Raw genomic sequence first — 20,676 nt, 5'->3', positions numbered from 1 at the left:
GAACTAATGAAATAAATCCCCTTTTATTAATTAATAAATTAATATTGATAATAATATTAATTAATTAATTAACCCCCTTCCATCTCTGGTGTGTTGCATTCCCGCAGCTAGCAAACTAGAACATATACTCTTCCTTCTATTTTTTTTGTGTGTGAAAAATAACATATACACAAAAAAGCAATAGATTTCAAAGTACATCACAACAATTAGTTGGAACAGATTTCAGAGTTTGATATGGGTTACAATCCCACAATTTTAGGTTTTTATTTCTAGCTGCTCTGAGGTACTGGAGACTAAAAGAAACATCAATATACTGATTCAGCACTCATACTCATTTGTCAAACCCAACCTTCTCTGTATAATTCCATCACCACTTCCCACTTTTTAGGGCTATGTGGGCTATGGCCATTCTAACTTTTTCATGTTCGAAGGGGCTGTTGATAATATGGGATAGGGGGATGGAACTAGTTGATGTTCTGGAAAGGCTGACCCTCTGCATTTCAGGACTTACCTGATCAAGGGACCAATCTGGAGGTTGTAGGTTTCTGGAAGGTTACCCTTGTGCATGAAATATTTGTAGAATCTTATATAATGTCCTAGGTGTTCTTCAGGATTGCCAAGAATGGTTTTGGTTGGGGGTTGGCAAGTTACGATAGTAGCAAGGTGTTAACTGAAGCTTGCCTAAGATTGATCTCCAGAGTAGCCTCTCAACTCCATCTGAAGTCTTTCAGCCACTGATACCTTATTTGTTACACTTCTTTTCCCCCTTTTGGTAGGGATGGCACTGTGGTTCCAGGGTCAGACTCATCCCTGGAGGTCATCTCACACATCGCCAGAGCGGGGAGGGCAATGGTTTCACTTGCAGAGTTTGGCTTAGAGAGAGAGAGAGGCCACATCTGAGCAACAAAAGAGGTTCTCCAGAAGTGACTCTAAAGCATACTCCTAAGTAAGCTAAGCTTCTCCACTATATGCATAAGCTTCACAAGAGCAAGCCTCAAGATCAAGGGCTTAGCCTATTGATTTGAGTGTTCCTAATGTTTGACATAGTATTTGGGGTTTCCTCAGTGGTAAAGTTTAATAATTCCATATTGTTTCTCTACTTAATATACTTTTTGATTATCTACTTAATATACCCTGGGAGGTATACAGGCATTACATTAAGCTATATAGGATTAAGGGTACTAATTTTAATTCTGGGCTCTCTGTGTTTGGATTGTTTAAATGATCTATCCAGACAGCTTGAGTTAAGACTATGTGCTACTGAAAATTCAGGTTCTGGACAAAATACACCTTTCTCGTTTTGGTTTCAAAGAGTAGGTGAAGTTCTAAAATATAAGTAATGTCTTCCTTACTTCTGTATTCTGAATTCCACTAATCCTGACCTGATCAGCTTTGTTCTTATCTCTAAATACCAGGTTACACATATATAAAACAGCTCCCCAAAATCTAGAAATAACAATTATCACTCCAGACTAAGCATGACTGCTATAAGAGCTTACAGTCTAAGCCCAGTTTTCTTATGAGTATTTTCTAAATGAGATTATACAAAATTTGCTCTTCTCTTTCTGGATTATTTTGCCTCATAAAATGTCCCACATGTTCATCCACATTATTGCATGCCTCACAACTTCAAACCTTTTTTGTAGCAGCACAATATTTGATCATTGTATACACCACTGTTCACCAATCTACTTCTCAATCAGTGCATCTTTCAACCACCTCCATCTTTTGGGGGCCACATGTATAATGTCCAAAGTCAACAGCCCATCAATTTTAGATAATTTGACTGTTAGCCAAGAGAAAGATAGCCAACAAACACACCCTCACTAAACAGAAAACCCAAACCTCCACCTAACACTTGTCCCTCCCTGCATTATGTACACCTGGTATGGCTGCAGTATTGTTGAAGTTTTCCTGTTAAACATAGCCCATAGCATGCAATAGCATTTTTCTCACTATACCCCCCAACTATACACTCTTTATACAAGAGCCATACCTTTGCAGGAGTTCATGCAAGAACTTATTTATATTTGTACTGTTAATCAGTGGGACACGAGACTATACAATCCCTTTCAATCATGTTCACCTTCAATATGGTAACATTACTTATAGACCCACTAGTGAACTGCCTTCACTTCTATCTATTTGCTAACAATTAAATTCAACCTCATTAGCTAACATGTTCACAAATCTCAAGCTTCTGTATATTACTAGGTGCCCTATATTCTGTATTATAAGCCTCTGATTTTACCTTTACCATGGTCATTAAAGTGGAATCATACACTATCTGTCCTTTTATGTCTGGCTTATTTCACTCAGCACTATGTCCTCAAGCCTCATCCATCTTGTTATATAGTTCAGGGCATCATTTCATCCTACTGCTGCAGGATATTTCATTGTACATATATACCACAATTTGCTAATCCACTGGTCTATTGATGAGCACTTGGATTGTTTCCATCTTTTGGTGATTGTGAATAGTGCTGATAGAATTCAACATCTTTTTCTGATAAAAACGCTTCAAAGATAGGAATCAAAGGTAACCTCCTCAATATGATAAAGGGCATATTAGAAAAACCATAACCAGCATCTTACTCAATGGAAAGAGACTGAAAGCTTCCCCTAAGATTGGGAACAAGACAAGGATGCCCTCTGTCACCACTGTTATTCAACATTGTACTAGAAGTTGTAGCTACAGCAATCAGGCAGGACAAAGAAATAAAAGGCATCCAAATTGGAAAGGAAGAAGTAAAACTTTCATTATTTGTAGATGACATGATACTACACTTGGGAAATCCTGAGAAATCTACAACACAGTTACTTGAGCTAATAAACAAATTCAGCAAGGCGGCAGGATATAAAATCAATGTGCAAAAATCAGTAATGTTTCTATATACAAGCAATGACCTACCTAAAGAGTCAATTAAGGAAAAAATTCCATTCAAAATAGTAAATAAAAGACTCAGATAGGAATGAAGTTAACTAGGGACATAACGGACTTGCACACAGAAAACTATATAACAATGCTAAAAGAAATCAAAGAAGATCTAAATAGATGGAAAGGCATTCCTTCTTCATAGATAGATAGGTTAAATTTAGTTAAAATGTCAATCCTACCGAAATTGATCTACAGATTCAACATAATACCAATCAAAATTCCAACAACCTACTTTGAAGACTTGAAAAAGCTAGTTACCAAATTTATCTGGAAGGGAAAGAGACCCTGAATAGCTAAAAGCATCCTAAAAAAGAATAATGAAGTGGGAGAATTAACATTTTCTGATTTTAAAACTTATTAAAAGCCACAGTGGTCAAAACAGCATGAACTGGCACAAAGATAGAAGTAATGACCAATAGAATCGAACTAAGAGTGCAGAAATAGACCACCAAATCTACGGTCAAGTGATTTTCCACATGGCCCCCAAATCCACTGAAATGGGACAAAATAGTCTTTTCAATAAATGGGCATGGGAGAAACGGATATCAATAACCGAAAGAATGAAAGAGGACTCTTTACACCTTATACAAAAATTAACTTACAGTGGCTCAAACACCTAAATATAAGAACTAGTACCATAAAGCTCCTAGAAGTAAATGTAGGGAAACATCTGCAAGACCTAGTTATGGGGTAGCTTCCTAAACTTTACACCTAAAGCACAAGCAACAACAAAAAAGATATAAATGGGAACTCCTCAAAATCAAATGCTTTTGTATGTCAAAAGACTGTCATAAAGGTGAAGAGGCAGCCTATTCAATGGGAGAAAATCCTTGGAAATCACACATTGGACAAAGGTTTGATATCCTGTACACAAAAAGAAATCATACAACTCAACAACAAAATATCAAACAACCCAATTATAAAATGGGCTAAAGATATGAATAGGCATTTTTCTGAAGAGCAAATACAGATGGCTCAAAAGCACATGAAGAAGTGCTCACTTTCATTAGCTATAAGGGAAATGCAGATCAAGACTACAACGAAATACCACCTCACACATATAAGAATAGCTGCTATTAAACGAAAAGGAAACTACAAATGTTGGAGAGGATATATAGAAATTGGGATACTTATCCACTGCTGGTTGGAATGTATAATGGTACAGCCACTATGGAAGACAGTTTGGTGGTTCCTTAGGAAACTAAATATCAAGTTCCCCTATGACCAGGCAATAGCACTACTCGGTATATACCCAGAAGAACTGAAGGCATCGACCCAAACAGACATTTGTACACCGATGTTCACAACAGCATTATTCACAATCATCAAAAGATGGAAACAATCCAAGTGCCCATCAACAGACAAGTGGATTAACAAAATGTTGCATATACATAAGATGGAATATTATGCAGCAGTAAGACAAAATGATTTCCTGAAGCACATAAAATGGATGAGGCTTGAGGACATAATGCTGAGTGAAATAAGCTAGACACAAAAAGATAGTTACTATATGTCATGATTAGGGACAGGTGTCAACTTGGCCAAGTTATGGTACCTGTTCATCTGATTGGGCAAGCGCTGGCCTGTCTGTTGCAATGAGGACATTTCATAGGATTAGGTCATGATCACGTCAGCTACATCCACAGCTGATTCCATTTGTAATCAGCCAAAGGGGAGTGTCTTCTGCAATTAGTGATGCTAAATCCAATCATGGGAAGCCTTTTAAGGAGGACTCAGAGGAGACAGGTTGCATTCCTGCTTTGGCTGGTGAGCCTCTCCTGTGGAGTTCATCCAGGCCATCCATTGGAGTCATCGGCTTCGGAGCCTGCCCTGTGAATTTTGGACTCTGCATTTCTACGGTCACGTGAGACACTTTCATAAATTTTATATTTGCAAGTGTTCCCTGTTGATTCTGTTTCTCTAGAGAACCCTAACTAATACATCTTGGTACCAGGAGTGGTTCTTAAGGAACAGAATCTTAAAAATGGGTTTTTATGAATGGTTTTCTACTCTGACTGGGCTCAGAGACACTAAGGACTCTGATTCCCGTAATCAGAATGACACTCCCAATCCATGGACTGAGTTGGCAAAGGAGATAGTCAAAATATCATCATTCGATTCTCCTAATGCTTCGCTTGTACGAAGCCAGACTCTGGGGGATAATGTTTTTGACACCTTTACAGAGTTTTGTAGGAATACGAGTTATAGAGATGTTGGTTGGTTGTTGTTAGATACACGGTCTACATTAAACGGTGAAAGGGATGGGCTTAAGGCTTCAAACAAGAAGCTTAAGTGCCGTCTGAAAGATGTAGAGGTTTCTATGAGTATCCTGAAGGAAAATTTTATTTCCTGTAGCCGTAGACTTGAGATCTCTGAAAATCAGACTCAGAATCTTATTGTTAGAGTAGCAACTTTACAACGTAAACTGAAATCTCAGTCTTGCATGGTGTCTGCCGTTAAAGTGAGGGCATTGATTGGAAAGGAGTGGGACCCTGAAAAATGGGATGGTGACATATGGATTGATAATGATGTTGGGGGTGAGGTTGAAACCCTAGACCACGCTGAGCCTTCTTTAGATAACCCTGTAATAGTCTGCCCTGAGGACATAGCCGCCCCACCTCCAGCCTGCCTTGAGGAATTGGCCACCCAACCTCCTCCTGAAGGGATTAGCCCTAGAGTTATTAATTCTGTTTCACCAGATGAAACTGCAAATGAAAGCCCTGAAGCAAATGGCTTGGAAGATATTTCTAATTCTTTTCATGACCCACCCCCACCACCCCTCATTTCTTCTAGACCTATAACTAGACTAAAGTCCCAACAGGCCCCTAAAGGTGAGGTACAAAGTATCACACATGAGGAGGTACGTTATACTCCAAAAGAACTGTGTGAGTTTTCCAATTTATATAGACAGAAATCAGGGGAATATGTGTGGCAATGGATCTTAAGAGTGTGGGATAATGGTGGGAGGAATATAAGGCTGGATCAGACTGAATTTATTGATATGGGCCCACTAAGCAGAGATTCTGCATTCAATGTTATAGCTAGAGCAGTTAGAAAAGGTGTTAACAGCTTGTTTGGGTGGTTGGTTGAAACATGGATCAAAAGGTGGCCGACATTACCTGAGGTTGAAATGCCAGAACTGCCCTGGTATAATGTAGATGAGGGGATCCAGAGGCTTAGAGAGATTGGGATGTTAGAGTGGATTTATCATGCAAAGCCTGCTTTTACACCCCAGGAATGTCCAGAGGATGCACCTTTTACCAGAACAGTGAGAAATAAGTTTGTGAGACTAGCACCATCATCCCTCAAGAGCTCTGTGGTTGCACTTCTCTGTAGGTCAGATATTACTGTAGGAACTGCTGTCACTGAGCTGGAATCCTTAAACACAATGGGGATGACAGGATCCCGAGTTGGCAGAAGCCAGGTGGCAGCACTTAATCACCAAAGACAGGGTAGACGTGGGTATTATAATAGACAACAAACTCAAAGGAGGCATCAAAATTATATGACACGCAGAGATTTGTGGCATTGGCTAGTAAATCATGGGGTGCCTAGAAATACAATAGAAGGGCAGCCTACTAAATTCTTGTTGGAGCTGTATAAACAAAAGAGTTCTAGGTCAAGGGAACAGAAGTCTAACCTGAATTACAAAAACACAGAGTCACGGCCCCTTAATCAATTTCCAGACTTGAAACAGTTTACAGACCCTGAGCCCCTTGAATGAAGGGGAGGCCAGGTCCCTATGGGGAAGAAACCTGTTACACTGCCACAAATTTATAACGTTGACCTTCCTCTAAGTATTCCCCAAGGAGACCGACGGCCTTTTACCAGGGTAACTGTGCATTGGGGAAAAGGAAATGATCAGATATTTCGGGGATTATTAGACACTGGTTCAGAAGTGACATTAATTCCAGGGGACCCAAAACGTCACTCTGGACCACCAGTCAGAGTGGGGGCTTATGGAGGCCAGGTGATCAATGGAGTTTTAGCTCAGGTCCGTCTCACAGTGGGTCCAGTGGGCCCCCGGACCCATCCTGTAGTTATTTCCCCAGTTCCGGAATGTATAATTGGCATAGACATACTGAGCAACTGGCAGAATCCCCACGTTGGTTCTCTAACTTGTGCAGTGAGGGCTATTATGGTGGGAAAGGCCAAGTGGAAGCCACTAGAACTGCCCCTACCAAGCAAAATAGTAAATCAAAAGCAATACCGTATTTCTGGAGGGATTGCAGAGATTACTGCCACTCTTAAGGACTTGAAAGATGCAGGGGTGGTGATTCCCACCACATCCCCATTCAACTCTCCTATTTGGCCTGTGCAGAAAACAGATGGGTCTTGGAGAATGACAGTGGATTATCGTAAACTCAACCAGGTGGTAACTCCAATTGCAGCTGCTGTTCCAGATGTAGTATCATTGCTTGAGAAAATCAATACATCCCCTGGTACCTGGTATGCAGCTATTGATCTGGCAAATGCTTTTTTCTCAATAGCTATTAGTAAGGACCACCAGAAACAGTTTGCTTTCAGCTGGCAAGGTCAGCAATATACTTTCACTGTCCTACCTCAGGGGTATATCAACTCTCCAGCCCTATGTCATAATCTTGTTCGCAGAGACCTTGATCGTTTCTGCCTCCCACAAGACATCACACTGGTCCATTATATTGATGATATCATGTTGATTGGACCTAGTGAGCAAGAAGTAGCAACTACTCTAGATTTACTGGTAAGGCATTTGCGTGTCAGAGGATGGGAGATAAATCCAACAAAAATACAGGGGCCTTCCACCTCAGTAAAATTTCTAGGTGTCCAGTGGTGTGGGGCATGTCGAGATATCCCTTCTAAGGTGAAGGATAAATTGCTGCATCTGGCCCCTCCCACAACCAAAAAAGAGGCACAACGCCTAGTTGGTCTTTTTGGATTTTGGCGACAACATATTCCTCATTTGGGTGTGCTACTCCGGCCCATTTATCGAGTGACCAGAAAAGCTGCTAATTTTGAGTGGGGACCTGAACAAGAGGAGGCTCTGCGACAGGTCCAGGCTGCTGTGCAAGCTGCTCTGCCACTTGGGCCATATGATCCAGCAGATCCAATGGTGCTGGAAGTGTCAGTGGCAAATAGAGATGCTGTCTGGAGCCTTTGGCAGGCCCCTATAGGAGAATCACAACGCAGACCCTTAAGATTTTGGAGCAAAGCCTTACCATCTGCTGCAGAAAACTACTCTCCTTTTGAGAAACAGCTTTTGGCCTGCTACTGGGCCTTAGTAGAGACTGAACGTTTAACCATGGGCCACCAAGTTACCATGAGACCTGAGTTGCCTATCATGAGTTGGGTGTTGTCTGACCCACCAAGCCATAAAGTTGGGCGTGCACAGCAGCACTCTATTGTAAAGTGGAAATGGTATATACGAGATAGAGCCAGAGCAGGTCCTGAAGGCACAAGTAAGTTACATGAAGAAGTGGCACAAATGCCCATGGTTTCCACTCCTGCTGCCACATTACCTTCTCTTTCCCAGACCAGAGCTATGGCCTCTTGGGGAGTTCCTTACAGTGAATTGACTGAGGAAGAGAAAACTCGGGCCTGGTTTACAGATGGTTCAGCAAGATATGCAGGTACCACCCGAAAGTGGACAGCTGCAGCATTACAACCCCTTTCTGGGGTGTCCTTGAAGGACAGTGGTGAGGGGAAATCCTCCCAGTGGGCAGAACTTCGAGCAGTGCACCTGGTTGTTCATTTTGCTTGGAAGGAAAACTGGCCAGAGGTGCGTTTGTATACTGACTCATGGGCTGTTGCTAATGGTTTGGCTGGATGGTCAGGGACTTGGAAAGACCATAATTGGAAAATTGGTGACAAAGAGGTCTGGGGAAGAAGTATGTGGATAGACCTTTCTGAGTGGGCTAAAAACATGAAGATATTTGTGTCCCATGTGAATGCACACCAGAGGGTGACTTCAGCAGAGGAAGATTTTAATAATCAAGTGGATAAGATGACCCGTTCTATGGATACCAGCCAGCCTCTTTCCCCAGCAACTCCTGTTATTGCCCAATGGGCTCATGAACAAAGTGGTCATGGTGGTAGGGATGGAGGTTATGCATGGGCTCAGCAACATGGACTTCCACTCACCAAGGCTGACCTGGCTACAGCCACTGCTGAGTGCCCAATCTGCCAGCAGCAGAGACCCACACTCAGCCCCCGATATGGCACCATTCCCCGAGGTGACCAGCCAGCTACATGGTGGCAGGTTGATTACATTGGACCACTCCCTTCATGGAAGGGGCAGCGATTTGTTCTAACTGGAATAGACACATACTCTGGATATGGGTTTGCTTTCCCTGCACGCAATGCTTCTCCCAAAACTACTATCCGTGGGCTTACGGAATGCCTTATCCATCGTCATAGTATTCCACATAGCATTGCTTCGGATCAAGGAACACACTTCACAGCAAATGAAGTGCGGGAATGGGCACATGCTCATGGAATTCTCTGGTCTTACCATGTTCCCCATCATCCAGAAGCAGCTGGATTGATAGAACGGTGGAATGGCCTTTTGAAAACTCAATTACAGTGCCAACTAGGTGGCAAAAACTTGAAAGGCTGGGGTAATGTTCTCCAGGAAGCTGTGTATGCTCTGAATCAGCGTCCGCTGTATGGTGCTGTTTCTCCCATAGCCAGGATCCATGGGTCCAGGAACCAAGGGGTGGAAATGGGTGTGGTGCCACTCACTATTACTCCTAGTGATCCACTAGGAAAATTTTTGATTCCTGTCCCTGCTACCCTGAGTTCTGCTGGTCTACAGGTTTTAGTTCCAAAACGGGGTGTGCTTTCTCCAGGAGAAACAACAGTGATACCACTGAACTGGAAGTTAAGATTGCCACCTGGCCACTTTGGGCTACTTATGCCTCTGGATCAACACACCAAGAAGGGGATTACATTATTGTCTGGGGTAATTGACCCTGACTATCAGAAGGAAGTAGGACTGCAACTACATAATGGAGGTAAAGAAGAGTTTTCTTGGAATATAGGAGATCCCTTGGGGCGTCTATTAGTACTACCATGCCCTGTGATCAAAATCAATGGAAAACTGCAACAACACAATCCAGGCAGGACCACTAATGGCTCTGAGACTTCAGGAATGAAGGTTTGGGTCACCCCACCAGGCAAAGAACCACGGCCAGCTGAAGTGCTTGCTGAGGGGAAAGGGAACATCGAATGGGTAGTGGAAGAAGGTAGTGATAAATATGACCTTCGACCACGTGATCAGTTACAGAAACGAGTTCTGTAATGCTGTTTTGTTTGTGTTATACTATTTAAGTTGTAAGATATCAAGTTTAAGAATGAATGTTGACCAAGGATTTGCACGCTATTCTGGAGAGATTTAATGTGTTTCCAGTTATATGCAGGACAGTTGAGTATTGTCAGGTAAAAGAAAAATGTGTGCTTATTTGTTTTCATTTGGAAATTAAGTATGGTCTAAGGTGATATATATATATATGTGCCAAGTTGACAAGGGGTGGACTGTCATGGTTAGGGACAGGTGTCAACTTGGCCAAGTTATGGTACCTGTTCATCTGATTGGGCAAGCGCTGGCCTGTCTGTTGCAATGAGGACATTTCATAGGATTAGGTCATGATCACGTCAGCTACATCCACAGCTGATTCCATTTGTAATCAGCCAAAGGGGAGTGTCTTCTGCAATTAGTGATGCTAAATCCAATCATGGGAAGCCTTTTAAGGAGGACTCAGAGGAGACAGGTTGCATTCCTGCTTTGGCTGGTGAGCCTCTCCTGTGGAGTTCATCCAGGCCATCCATTGGAGTCATCGGCTTCGGAGCCTGCCCTGTGAATTTTGGACTCTGCGTTTCTACGGTCACGTGAGACACTTTCATAAATTTTATATTTGCAAGTGTTCCCTGTTGATTCTGTTTCTCTAGAGAACCCTAACTAATACACTATACGACTCCATTGTTAGGACAATGGTGAAGGTAAAATCAGAGGTTTATAATATAGAATCTAAGGACTGAGAGATACATAGAAGTTAGAGATGGGTGAATGGTTAGCTAATAATGTCAGGGAATAGACAGAAGTGAAGGTGGGTCACTAGTTGGTCTAGAAGCAATATTACCATATTGAAGGTAAACATGATTGAAAGGGGTTATATAAATTTGTGGGTCCCACTGATTACTACTAGAAATAAAAATAAGTTCTCACATGAACTACTTCAAAGTTTTGATTCTTGTACAAAGTGATGAAGTTCAGGGTATTGCCATCCTGACCAAAAGGAAGAAAGAAAGTGTAACAAATAAGGTATCAATGGCTGAGAAAGTTCAAATAGAGTCGAGAGGCCACTCTGGAAGTTGCTCTTACACAAACTTCAGTTAGACACTGCTACCTATTATAACTTGCCAAACCCCACCCAAAACCATTTCAGTCAATCCTAAAGAACTTCTAGGGCAATATATAAGATTTTACAAAGGTTCCATTCGCTAGGATAAGTTTCCAGAAACCTACAACATCCAGATGGCTCCCTTGACCAGATAAGTCCTGAAACCTAGAGGGGCCAGCCTTTCCAGAACATTAGCTAGTTCCATCTTCCTACCCCTTATTAATAAGAGCCTAAAATTATTGAATTGTAACCCATACCAAACTCTGAAATCTGTTCTACAACTAATTGTTGTGCTGTGCTTTGAAATTTATTGCTTTTTCATACATATGTTATTTTTCACAAAAAAAGAGAAAAAAAGTGATGATAAAAATATATATATTCCTTCTAGCCTCCAATGTTCTGGAGCGGCTAGAAGGAAAAACCTGAGATGATGGTATGGTAGCCCATGACAAATTCTGGAATCTGTCCTGTAATTGCTTGTTGAAGAGTATTTTGAAAATTATTGGTTTTTTCTTTCTTTGTTTTATATATCTATACATATATATATATATAAAAGAATAAATGTCATCCTATAAAGCAATATTTCCTTTAGCCTTGACAATTCTCATTAGTTGCCAGAATCTCAGAAACACCCATTAGTTCAATTAATATGGCTCTCAGAAAATAAAGTCTCCCTATTCTTTCTATCTCATTACTGAAATAAGGAAAAAAGAAAAAGAAATGTGTTGGAAAACTTAGTGAATGAGCATCACAATAAACTATAAAGCCAAACTAAATGCTGAACCCTTTGGGTCAATTTTCTGGGTCTATTAAGTACTTATTGGTAACATCCAGCTAACCACCGTTAAACTTGAACTCAAATTAAAGTGATGAAAAAAAATGACCTCCAAACCTCTCTTTTGATATTACTAACTGAGTTAAATATGAGACAAAAAAGTCATCATGGAACATGAAACAGAATACACTTGGATTATTCTAGAAAAGTTAATTTGCCTTTTATTCATTTCCACTCCCTTGAAAATTAGAGTTCCTACTCATTCTGAAAATAAGAATATAAAGTTCAATATCTTTAAGATGCAAAAAGACAATGGCAAGATAACCAAGGGCTGATGGTATATAAGACACTGTTTATTGGTCCTGGGTAAAGCCATCAAAATGAATAATACAAACAATGAGGTCCTTTTCCAATGCATAAAAATATATATATACTGCAACTAAATAAATAATGACAGTAAAGCCAAAACCTGCTCAATAATGGTATACATAATGAAAAATAAATTAAAGAAGGCCATCCCAACTACCATCCCACCCCTGCAATGAATTCTGGTCTAGATCATCTATTTCCTGGTCAGGCCTACATATGTCCAACTAGCAATAATTTGTATGAGAAAATATTAACCTATCACATATTTATTTTAGTCAAGATAATATTTATTTGGGCAAGAGATTGATAAGTTTTGGATTTATTTTCAAAAAACAGTGCAGATGAATTAAAGAAACCACAGTAAAAAAAGCACTTTACAATCATTCCCTGTATTTAGTTTTATAAAAGGAGAGAAAAAAGGGACTCTGTGGATAATGCCAACAAAGTGATCCTAATTCTAAGCATGAGCTCTGCTTGTTACCTTCCAGTTGGGAGTGGGGGGTCCTTGAATGTAATGAGATAGGGTTGCTCAAAAATCACAAACATGCCACCTGAACAAACAATCAAATGTCAATAATGAGAGGCTAAGACATTCTATAAATGTTTCTTAGATAAAAATTTTAAGTAAAAATCAAAATCTAATAAGAAACAACCTTGACTCTTAAGCATCAGAAGTTGGCATTAGTGGGTAAGACCAAGAATCAGAGCTTTTTCTATGAGATTGAAAAGGAAAGAGGGCAGACTGAGAGATGAAGAGGTGAATGACTCTACTAAATTAGAACAGTTTGAGGAAGCAGGAGTGAAGAAAACTGCATTGTTCATTTCTGTTGGCTTTGGGGCCAATCCAGTGATTCAGTTTTTAGAACAAGCAGCCCAGTCAAACACCAATGCTGCTATCCAATGTTTCTCTGGTTCTGACTCTCCCTTTAACTTCTCCCACTGAGCATCCCTGGCTCAACAGCAAATTCCATGACTCAGGCTAACATCTCATTCCTCTCCCCTAGGAAACCTGGACAAATCAGATTCTGTGCAAAGCCAATCCCAGATCTCCACAGAGCTGCCAATATAATTCTCCCTGCTGTTTGTTGAATAAGAGAAATGTAATAGAGCTCTAATCATATTACTGAAAAGGGCCTTAAAATGAGCATGAATGAACCACAGAACATCACGGTTTTATTTAGGGAATTTACCTTGTCTATCTAAATTTACCCTCATCTAGAATATACTCAACTGTCTCGTTTTAAAGATATTTTCAACTGCCACAATCTCTTTCCTATATAAAAATAACCTCTCTGATCATTCCTTCATTCAACAGACATTTACTTAGTGCATTTTATATGTGGTCAGGATTTGTCTGCCCAAGGAAGAGGCAACTGGAAGTCAAAGAGGTTAGCTGCTATTTGTATGTCTCATTAAACTTACCCTCATGAATTTTGTTCAATAAATTAAGGCTCATTCTTTGGCTATTAAGTAAATAAGTTCTGCGATTGCTACACCAGGTATTTTCCACCTTCATTTGTTTTAAGTATAGATTATTTTTTAAACAATAAAATGGGTTTACAAAGAAGTTCAGAAAAAATCTCCAGGACTGCCCACATATGTGCCTACCTATAGTTGCTCAAAAAGTGAACCCAGACAATGAAATAGGCAGAAGCCACATTTGCATATTCTAGCAAATATGAACTATCTGAACACAGAAGCAAATGAAAAGCCTTCAGCTAAAAATATATGGATTTAGCAGCTATATAAAACTGTCAATTGTTCTAAAAAAAAATTTCAACTTTCTGCTTTAATAATTTAAAATAAAGACAAATTGTAACTATACATGAAATGCAAATTTTTAAGGACAAAATAGAAATGAAGGTTGTTTTCACAAATAATCCAGACCCACTGAAGCTCACTCACTCTGCTATGTTGAGATAGCCACAGGAAGCTGCTGCATGAAGAGGGGTCCAGCCCTCGTTGTCCTGCTGGTTTACACTGGCTTTGTTCTCCACCAGAAATTTCACCATGTCCAAATTTTCATCAATACAGGCCTGAAAAGAAAAATCCATTCATTCATTCAACAGGTTATTTATTGAATTCTACTATGTGCCAGACACTGCTCTGGGCAATGACAATTCAGAAGTTCTAAATGATATGTTACATTCTATTTCTTGCGTACTGTCATACTCTGTATGACATCTAAGCTTTGTGATCTTATGCAAGGTCTTTAATGACTCCATGCCTTAATATCACAGCTGTGAAAGTGACATGATGATATCTGATCTTACTTATAGTACTATTAGGATTAAATATGAAAGTGATTTGAAAAGTGCTATAAATAGGTGAGTTAAATGGGTGAGTTATTTCATCATTATATTATAGAAAAGTGGGCATGTTAGAAACTACTGACTTGCTTATGAACTTTAAAAGAAAATAGTCACACAGAATCAAATGCAATCTTCTCAGTTGGAAATTGTAATTCAGATTCTAAATAACCCCAGCTTTGGTGAGAATGGGTAGGGTGATCATTTCAAACAGAAGAAACCACTAGAAACCTCTCTATGTGTTTTCTGAATAGCTTCAAACAATATGGCAAACAATATGGTAAACTATATTTCTAGTTATGGATGGTTGGGAATCCTTATCGGTCCCTCTTAGGGCAGCAATTAGGAAAAAGCAGGGAAAGTTTTCCAGTAACAGCATTAGGCCTATGTGCTGGTTTGAATCTATTATGTACCCTAGAAAAGTCATGCTTTATCCTGATCCAGTCTTATGGGAACAGTCATTTCTTTTAATCCTGACCCAACAGATTGTCTCCATGGAGATGTGGCACACCCAATTGTGGATATTAACTTCTGATTAGATATAAATGTGACTCCACCCATTTCAGGTGGTTACTGATTAGATTACTGGAATCCTTTAAAAGAGGAAACATTTTGGAGAGAGTCAGAAATGACAGAGCCTTGAGAAATGATAGAAACCTCAGAGCTGACAGAAACTTCACAGCAGAGCTGACATAGATGTAGACACATGGAGACCAGAGACACAGATGTTTCAAGATGCTTAGAGACCAGCAGATATCATCATGAGATGTTAAGAAAGCCTAGAGAGAGCCAAGGTAAGTCAAGAGATGAAAGCCAGCCCTGGAGAAGCAAAGTGAGGACCCTCCACATGGACAGAGACTGAAAGCAACAGAGCCCAAGAGAAAGGGACCAGCAGATGCTAGCCACATGACTTCCCAGCCGACAGAGGTGTTTCAGACCAATCGGCCTTTCTTGAGTGAAAGGTGCTTTAATTGCTGGTGCTTTAATTCAGATACTTTCACTTCGTTAGAACTGCAAACATGTAAATAAATCCCTTTATAAAAGCTGTTCCAGTTCTGGTATATCATATTCCAGAAGCTTGCAAACTAGCATAGCCTATTATAAGCCTAAAAGAAACAGTCAAGAATAGCAATGAGACCAAAACGCTACCTTAACATATCTACAGCACAAAAAAACAGGGTCCACTTTGATAAAGGTAATCATATCTAAGCTTAGACGGTTCTAAAACATTTGAGATAATTAGAGACCCAGAAACAAATGAGACCTCCCCTGCTTTTTAACGTTTTTTAATTGTGAAATATAACATATGTACAAAAAAGCAATAAATTTCCAAGTACACTTTTAACAAGCAGTTATAGAACAGATTTCAAAGTCTGGTACTGATTACACTTCCACAATTTCAGGTTTTTCCTTCTAGCTGCTCCAAGACACTGGAGACTAAAAGAAATATCAAGATAATGATACAGCAGTCCTCCTCATTTGCCAAATCCTATCTTCTCTGTTATAACTCCTCCTTCACCTTTGATTCTTCTCCCAGTCTTTAGGAATATTTGGGCTCTGCTCATTCTAACTTTTTTTTACGTTGAAAGGGGGTACTGACAACGTAGGATAGGGCGATGGAACTAGCTGATGCTCCTGGAGAGTCTGGCCCCTTTAGGTTTCAGAACTCATCTGGCCTATGAACCATCTGGAGGTTATACGTTTCTGGAAAGTAAACTTATTGCATGAAACTTTGGTAGAATCTCAGATATAGCCTAAGGTATTCTTCAGGGTTAAAAGGAATGATGTTGGTTGGGGTTTGGCAAACCATGGCAATTAGCAATATCTAGCTGAAGCTTACATAAAAGTAACTTCCAGAATAGCCTCTCGACTATTTGAATTTCTTAACCACTGTGTTCTAGTTTGCTAGCTGCCGGGATGTGATATACGAGAAACAGAATGGCTTTTAAAAAGGGAAATTTAATAAATTGCTAGTTTATAGTTCTAAGGCCGAGAAAATGCCCCAATTAAAGCAAGTCTATACAAATGTCCAATCTAAGGCATCTAGGGAAAGATATCTTGGTTCAAGAAGGCCGATGAAGTTCAGGGTTTCTCTCTCAAGTGAGAAAGGACATGGCAAACACAGTCAGGGCTTGCTTCTCAACTGGAAGGGCACACGGTGAACACGGCGTTATCTGCTAGCTTTCTCTCCTGGCTTCGTTTCAGGAAGCTCCCTGGGAGGTGTTTTTCCTTCTTCATCTCTAAAGGCCCCTGGCTCATGAACTCTCTGCTTTGTGGTGCTGCAGCATTCTCTGCTCTCTCCGAATCTCCAATCTTCAAAATGCTTCTTTTATAAGGACTTCAGAAACTAATCAAGACCCACCCGAATGGGTGGAGACATGTCATCACCTAATCCAGTTTAACAACCACTCTCGATTACATCACATCTCCAGGGAGATGATCTAATCACAGCCTCAAACATACAATGATGAATAGGGATTACAAGAAACAGCTGCCTTTACAAAATGGGATTAGGATTAAAACATGGCTTTTCTAGGTGACATACATCCTTTCAAACCAGCACATACTGGTATCTTATTTTGTTACATGTCTTTCCCCCCTTCTGGTCAGGAAGGCATTGTCCATCCAAAAGTATAGGGCCAGGCTCAACCCTGGGAGTTATGTCCCATGTTGACTTTCACTCCTGGATGTCACGTCCTATGTAGTGGGGAGGGTAATGATTTTCCTTGCAGAGTTGGGCTCAGGAAGAGAGAGACATCACATCTGAGCAACAAAAGAGGTTCTCTTGAAGTAACTCTTAGGTATAATTATAAGTGGGCTTAGCTTCTCCACCACACAAATAAGTTTCAAAAGAGCAAGCCCTAAGATCAAGGGCTTGGCCTAGTAACTTGGGAGTCCATAATGTTTAGGAGAATATCAGGGGGTTCCCAGGTGGGAAAGCTTAATAGTTTCGTATTTTTTCTCCAGTCCCTCAAGGAACTTTGCCAATACTTTTTAATTATCTATCTGCCCAATATACTCTGGGATGTATCCGGGTATTACCTTAAGCTATGCAGAATTACTAGCCCTTGCTTCCATTCTGGGCTTCATGTGTATGGGTTGTTCAAATGAGCTATTTAGGTAGGCTGAATTAGATTGTGTCTACAGAAAATTTGGTTTTAGACAAAAATAAACCTTTCTTCCTTTGGTCTCATACAGTAGGTGAAGCTCTAAAATACAGACAATATCTTCCTTTACCCTGAATGCTGATTTACCTTCATTCCAACCAGATAAGCTTCGTTGTTATCTCTCTTGAAGCCTGATTTCTTTTTTGGTTTCTTTAACAGCTGCTGTATGTAGCAATGCTGACTTTCAGAACTATAGAACTCCAACTCTGAGTTTTAGGTGTCACACAGGTACCCAAAGTTCCAGGGAAATACAAGGTTATACACATGTAGCAGAGGATCTCAGAATCTAGAAATAACATAACTCTGGACTAAATGTGACTACTATAAGAGCTTACAATCTAAGTCCCAATTTTCTTATAAGTAGTTTCTAAAAGCAGCCATACAATATATGTTCTTTTGTTTCGGGCTTATTTTGCAAAACATAATGTCCCCAGGGTTCATTACTTAGTTGCATGCTTCACAATTTCATTCCTTTTTGTAGCCGCACAATATTCCATCATATGTGTACACCACAGTTAGCCTTTCTGCTTCACAGTAAATGTACACTTCGGCCACCTCCATCCATTAGACATCATGAATAATGTCCAAAATAAACAATCCATATCTTACAGATCATCACGTAGTTTTACAATCAACACTCTCAAATTTAGACAATTTTCACTGCTCCAAAGAGAAAAAATAGCAGATAAACATACCTTCACCAAAGAGCAAATCCAAACCACATCCTAACTCTTCTCCCCTCCCCTCAATTATTTACCCCTACTATTGCTGTGGTACTGTAGATATCTCCCTATTGAATATAGGGAGATTAAAAGAAAACAGAAAAATCCAAGAACTTATTTGCATTTGTGGTGTTAATCGGCGGGACACATGGCTCTACACAACCCCTTTCAATCACATTCATTTTCAGTATGGCAGTATTACTTATAACTCCAGTACTGAACTACCATCACTTCTACCCATTCCCTTATATTTATAAGTTCAATCTCATTTGGTAACCATTCACTCATCTCTAGCTTCTACATTTCTCTAGGTCCCCTATATTCCATATTATAGCCTCTAAGTTTATCTTTACCAGGGTCATAATAGTGAAATCATAAAGCATCTATTCTTTTGTGTCTGGCTTATTTCACTCAGCTTTATATCCTCAAAGTTCATCCATGTTATATGCCTCAGGACCTCATTTCATCTTGCGGCTGCATAAAATTCCATCATATGTATATACCACATTTTGTTTATCCACTCGTCTGTTGATGGGGACTTGGACTGCTTTATCTTTTGGCAAGTGAGTAATGCCACTATAAACATTGGTGTGCAAGTGTCTGTTCACGTCACTGCTTTCAGCTCTTCTCAGTATACACCAAGTAGTGGTATTGCAGGGTTGTAAGGCAATTCGATATTTAGTTTTCTGAGAAACCGCCAAACTGTCATCCACAGTGGCTGTACCATCATACATTCCCACCAGCTGTGAATAAGTGTTCCAATTTCTCCACATCATCTCCAGCATTTCTAGTTTCCTCTTTAATAGCAGTCATTCTTACAGGTGTGAGATAATAACTTGTTGTAGTCTTGATTTGCATTTCCCTTATAGCTAATGAAGATGAGCATCTCTGAATGTACTTTTAGCCATGTGTATTTGCTCTTCAGAAAACTGTCTATTCATATCTGTTCTAGTTTGCTAGCTGCCAGAATGCAATATACCAGAAACAGAATGGCTTTTAACAAGGGGAATTTAATAAGTTGCTAGTTTACAGTTCTAAGGCCGAGAAAATGTCCCAATTAAAACAAGTTTACAGAAATGTCCAATCTGAGGCATCCATCCAGGGAAAGATACCTTGGTTCAAGGAGGCCGATGAAGTTCAGGGTTTCTCTCTCAAGTGAGAAGGTACATGGCGAACACAGTCAGGGCTTCTCTCTCAGCTGGAAGGGCACATGGCAAACACAGCGTCATCTGCTATCTTTCTCTCCTGGCTTCTGGTTTCATGAAGCTTCCCAGGAGGCGTTTCCCTTCTTCATCTCCAAACGTCACTGGCTGGTGGACTCTCTGCTTTGTGGTGCTGCAGCATTCTCTGCTCTCTCTGAATCTCCTTCTCCAAAACGTTTCCTCTTTCACAGGACTCCAACAAACCAGTCAAGACCCACCCAAATGGGTGAAGACATGTCATCACCTAATCCAGTTTAACAACCACTCTTGACTAAATCACATCATCCAGGGAGATGATCTGATTACAGTTTCAAACATACAGTATTGAATAGGAATTATTCTACCTTTATGAAATGGGATTTTGATTAAAACATGGCTTTTCTAGGGGGCATATTTCCTTTCAAACCATCACAATATCTTGTGTCCATTTTAAAATTAGGTTGTTCGTTCTTTCATTGTTGAGTTGTATGATTTCTTTATGTACGCAGAATATCAAACCTTTACCCAATATGTAATTTCCAAATATTTTCTCCCAGTGAGTTTACTGCCTCTTTATCTTTTTGACAAAGTCCTTTGAGACACAGAAGCATTTGATTTTGAGTTCACCTTATCGATTTTTTAATTTTTATTTATTTATTAAACAAAACCACATACAAATACAAACATTCTTACCATATGATCATTCCATTCTTGATATATAAAAAACCCACAATATCATCACATTGTTGTATATTCATCATTTTGATCACTGCATCAACTTAGAAAAAGAAATTAAAAGAAACAGAAAAAAATTCATACATACCATACCCCTTACCC

At 39.9% G+C, this 20,676-nt stretch overlaps 1 protein-coding gene across 2 annotated transcripts in view; it reads right to left on the bottom strand.

Moving 5' to 3' along the window:
* The window catches only part of PPP1R12B (protein phosphatase 1 regulatory subunit 12B), a 323,111-nt gene that overhangs the window by 224,949 nt on the left and 77,486 nt on the right, over positions 1 to 20,676 (bottom strand). For both annotated transcript variants that reach the window (XM_077157410.1, XM_077157411.1), the window contains exon 2: positions 14,366 to 14,496. In XM_077157410.1, the coding sequence (XP_077013525.1) occupies positions 14,366 to 14,496 (131 nt within the window). The remainder of the gene's footprint in view (positions 1 to 14,365; positions 14,497 to 20,676) is intronic.

The sequence above is a fragment of the Tamandua tetradactyla genome, chromosome 4 (genome assembly GCF_023851605.1).
Source record: "Tamandua tetradactyla isolate mTamTet1 chromosome 4, mTamTet1.pri, whole genome shotgun sequence".
Lineage (NCBI taxonomy): Eukaryota > Metazoa > Chordata > Mammalia > Pilosa > Myrmecophagidae > Tamandua > Tamandua tetradactyla.
This window is presented reverse-complemented; position numbering and strand designations above follow the sequence as displayed.